General features: G+C 27.0%; 1 protein-coding gene across 1 annotated transcript in view; it reads right to left on the reverse strand.

Moving 5' to 3' along the window:
* Positions 1 to 984: 984 nt before the first annotated feature.
* The window catches only part of LOC108578164 (protein rogdi), a 2,546-nt gene continuing 1,144 nt past the window's right edge, over positions 985 to 2,386 (reverse strand). The window contains 5 exon segments of the mRNA XM_017941446.1: positions 985 to 1,171; positions 1,228 to 1,452; positions 1,633 to 1,911; positions 1,974 to 2,108; positions 2,186 to 2,257. Of these exon segments, the coding sequence (XP_017796935.1) occupies positions 1,106 to 1,171; positions 1,228 to 1,452; positions 1,633 to 1,911; positions 1,974 to 2,108; positions 2,186 to 2,257 (777 nt within the window). The 3' untranslated portion in view covers positions 985 to 1,105.

Consider the following 2,386-nt stretch of genomic DNA (forward strand, 5'->3'; position numbering starts at 1 on the left):
CAATTTTATTATTCTTGAATTCAGTATTATTTTAATTTGTAGAATCATCCTTTAAAATTTCTACCACTAGTTGCAGAGCAACTTGTATATTGCATGCAATTTTTAAATAGTATTATTTATTTATTAATTTATTTTCCTTATGAAAACTTTCCGTTTAACTCATCAGAAGATATTGATTTTAATATTGATTATTATTAACGCATTTCTAATATTGTTATCTCAAGGCAATTCTAAGTATTTAATACAACTGTATTGAAATTCTTATAATTTACTATTCTTGAACTATGTGTATAAATAACAACAACATTACTCAGCAACAATTATATTAATACCTAATTTATGATCGATGTAGTGATAATTGAAATATCTGTATGTAAATACATAGATACAGTATGATGAAAGGAACGTCATACCACGGCAATGTAGGTTAACATTTACTAAATATTATTTTCTTTGGTAAGTAAAATAAATAACTGATTAAAGTATGTAAAATAATAATTAGGTATGTAAAACAGTTAAAATTAAGAGCTTTAGATTTACATACACTATTTTAGAAATAGAGCGTTAAAATCTAGCACGAAAGGAATTATTACAACATCCCGAAAAATCACAGGAAATATAATAAACATACGGCTTAATTGTTCCATTAACTGTTTCAGTAACAATTTATGACTCTTCTTAGTTAAATCAAAGCTCTCCATACAAGATTAAAAATTATCATCAAACAAAATCCAACACAATGTAACAGATACAGACACACAACTAATTAGCAAAATACTTTTGAAGTCATAAATGATAATAAAGTCTCAGATCTTGTACTATTATACAAGAATTTCTCTTGTGTAAAATGAGTTATGTAAAATTTAATCTCCGTATCTGACACTGTATCAAGCAAAATATACATACATGATTCAAAAAATTATTTCTGACAATGCATATATATATATATATATACAGTTTAGTATGTTGGAACCAAATCTCGTATGTAAAAACAAATTCCACTAAAAATGCTACCAGAGCACTGAATGTGGCATACTGTCATATAGATATACAAAATCATTTTCCTAATTGAAGGTTATTTGATTGCTCAAACATGTTTTAATCATCAACCCACTGTAGAAGGAACATGAGAACCAACCGTAAAATCTTTGTATTGAGAAAAAACACAGATCTGAAAAATGTTTTAGATAAGACAAAGAAATTTAGAACAACATTATTTAAACTAACCTTGTCTTTTAGTCGTTGACAAAGCTGTAATGCTATAGTAAGTAATACTAAAGCATCATTTAACCATGGAACACTACATTCTGCTTGTTGTGTTTCATACTTAACATTGCCATGTGCATTCTCTAATTGATATACTGCCAAAACTAATTTATAACTTTGAATATAGAAGCTAATAGCCAAATTTTCTGGATTTGACCACCATAAAGAATATTTTATTATTTATCTCTATTTTTATATATTAGAATCTTGAAACATATTTACATGTATTAAAAGTAATGCTTAGTATAAAAAAATGTTTAATATATTCAAATTGATAGATAGAATGAAATCTGACAAGTCCAATTTGATATAGAGTTGTAAAGGATTAATAAACATTTAATATTAATTGGAAGTATATTCACCCACCATATTACGACTTTTAATAAGATCATCAATGGTTCTTTTCCTAGGAACAATTAAACTTGTTCGACTACGTTGAAGACAACCAAGTATATTTCCTAATACATGCATAACTTCATCAGATGTTTTAAAAGGATAATGACGATCAACATTGTCTATGTGTGCAATAGCTTGCTGCAAATGATTAGCAGCGTCTTGTATCTGCTGTAATTTCCAAGGATGTTCATTTTGTATACTAGTTCTCATATTAATATTTTGCTGACGCTGCACTTTAAAGTTAACTTCCTACAAATATTTTTTCCTAATTAATTATACAAGTACATATTAAAGTAGCATTTGTTACTTACTGCATTTGTGATACTATCACCAGTTAAAACAGCTACACATTTCACTTGGTCATGTGGTGCAGCAAATACAAATCTATCTGTTTTATTGTGTTGATCATTGCCAAATAACGCTAATGGAAATCTTTGCGCACATTCCTGTAGCATAACATAAAGCAATAATTTCTTTGCTTGTTCTATTAATAATTCCACAAACACATATATTTCTAATGTACCATTAAAATATTCCTCAACTGTGATAGTGAAGAATGAACTTCTTCATGAAGTACCCATTCAAACTCCATTTGCTGAAAAATTTGGGAAGTAAATTTTAATTGCTTCATTTATCATAATTCTAAAATTATGGCTATAGTTAAACATTACAATTACAAGTACAAATATTGCATGATATGTTAAAATGAAATTTTTTAAATATA

The sequence above is a fragment of the Habropoda laboriosa genome, unplaced genomic scaffold, assembly GCF_001263275.1.
Source record: "Habropoda laboriosa isolate 0110345459 unplaced genomic scaffold, ASM126327v1 scaffold1329, whole genome shotgun sequence".
NCBI classification, from domain to species: Eukaryota; Metazoa; Arthropoda; class Insecta; order Hymenoptera; family Apidae; genus Habropoda; species Habropoda laboriosa.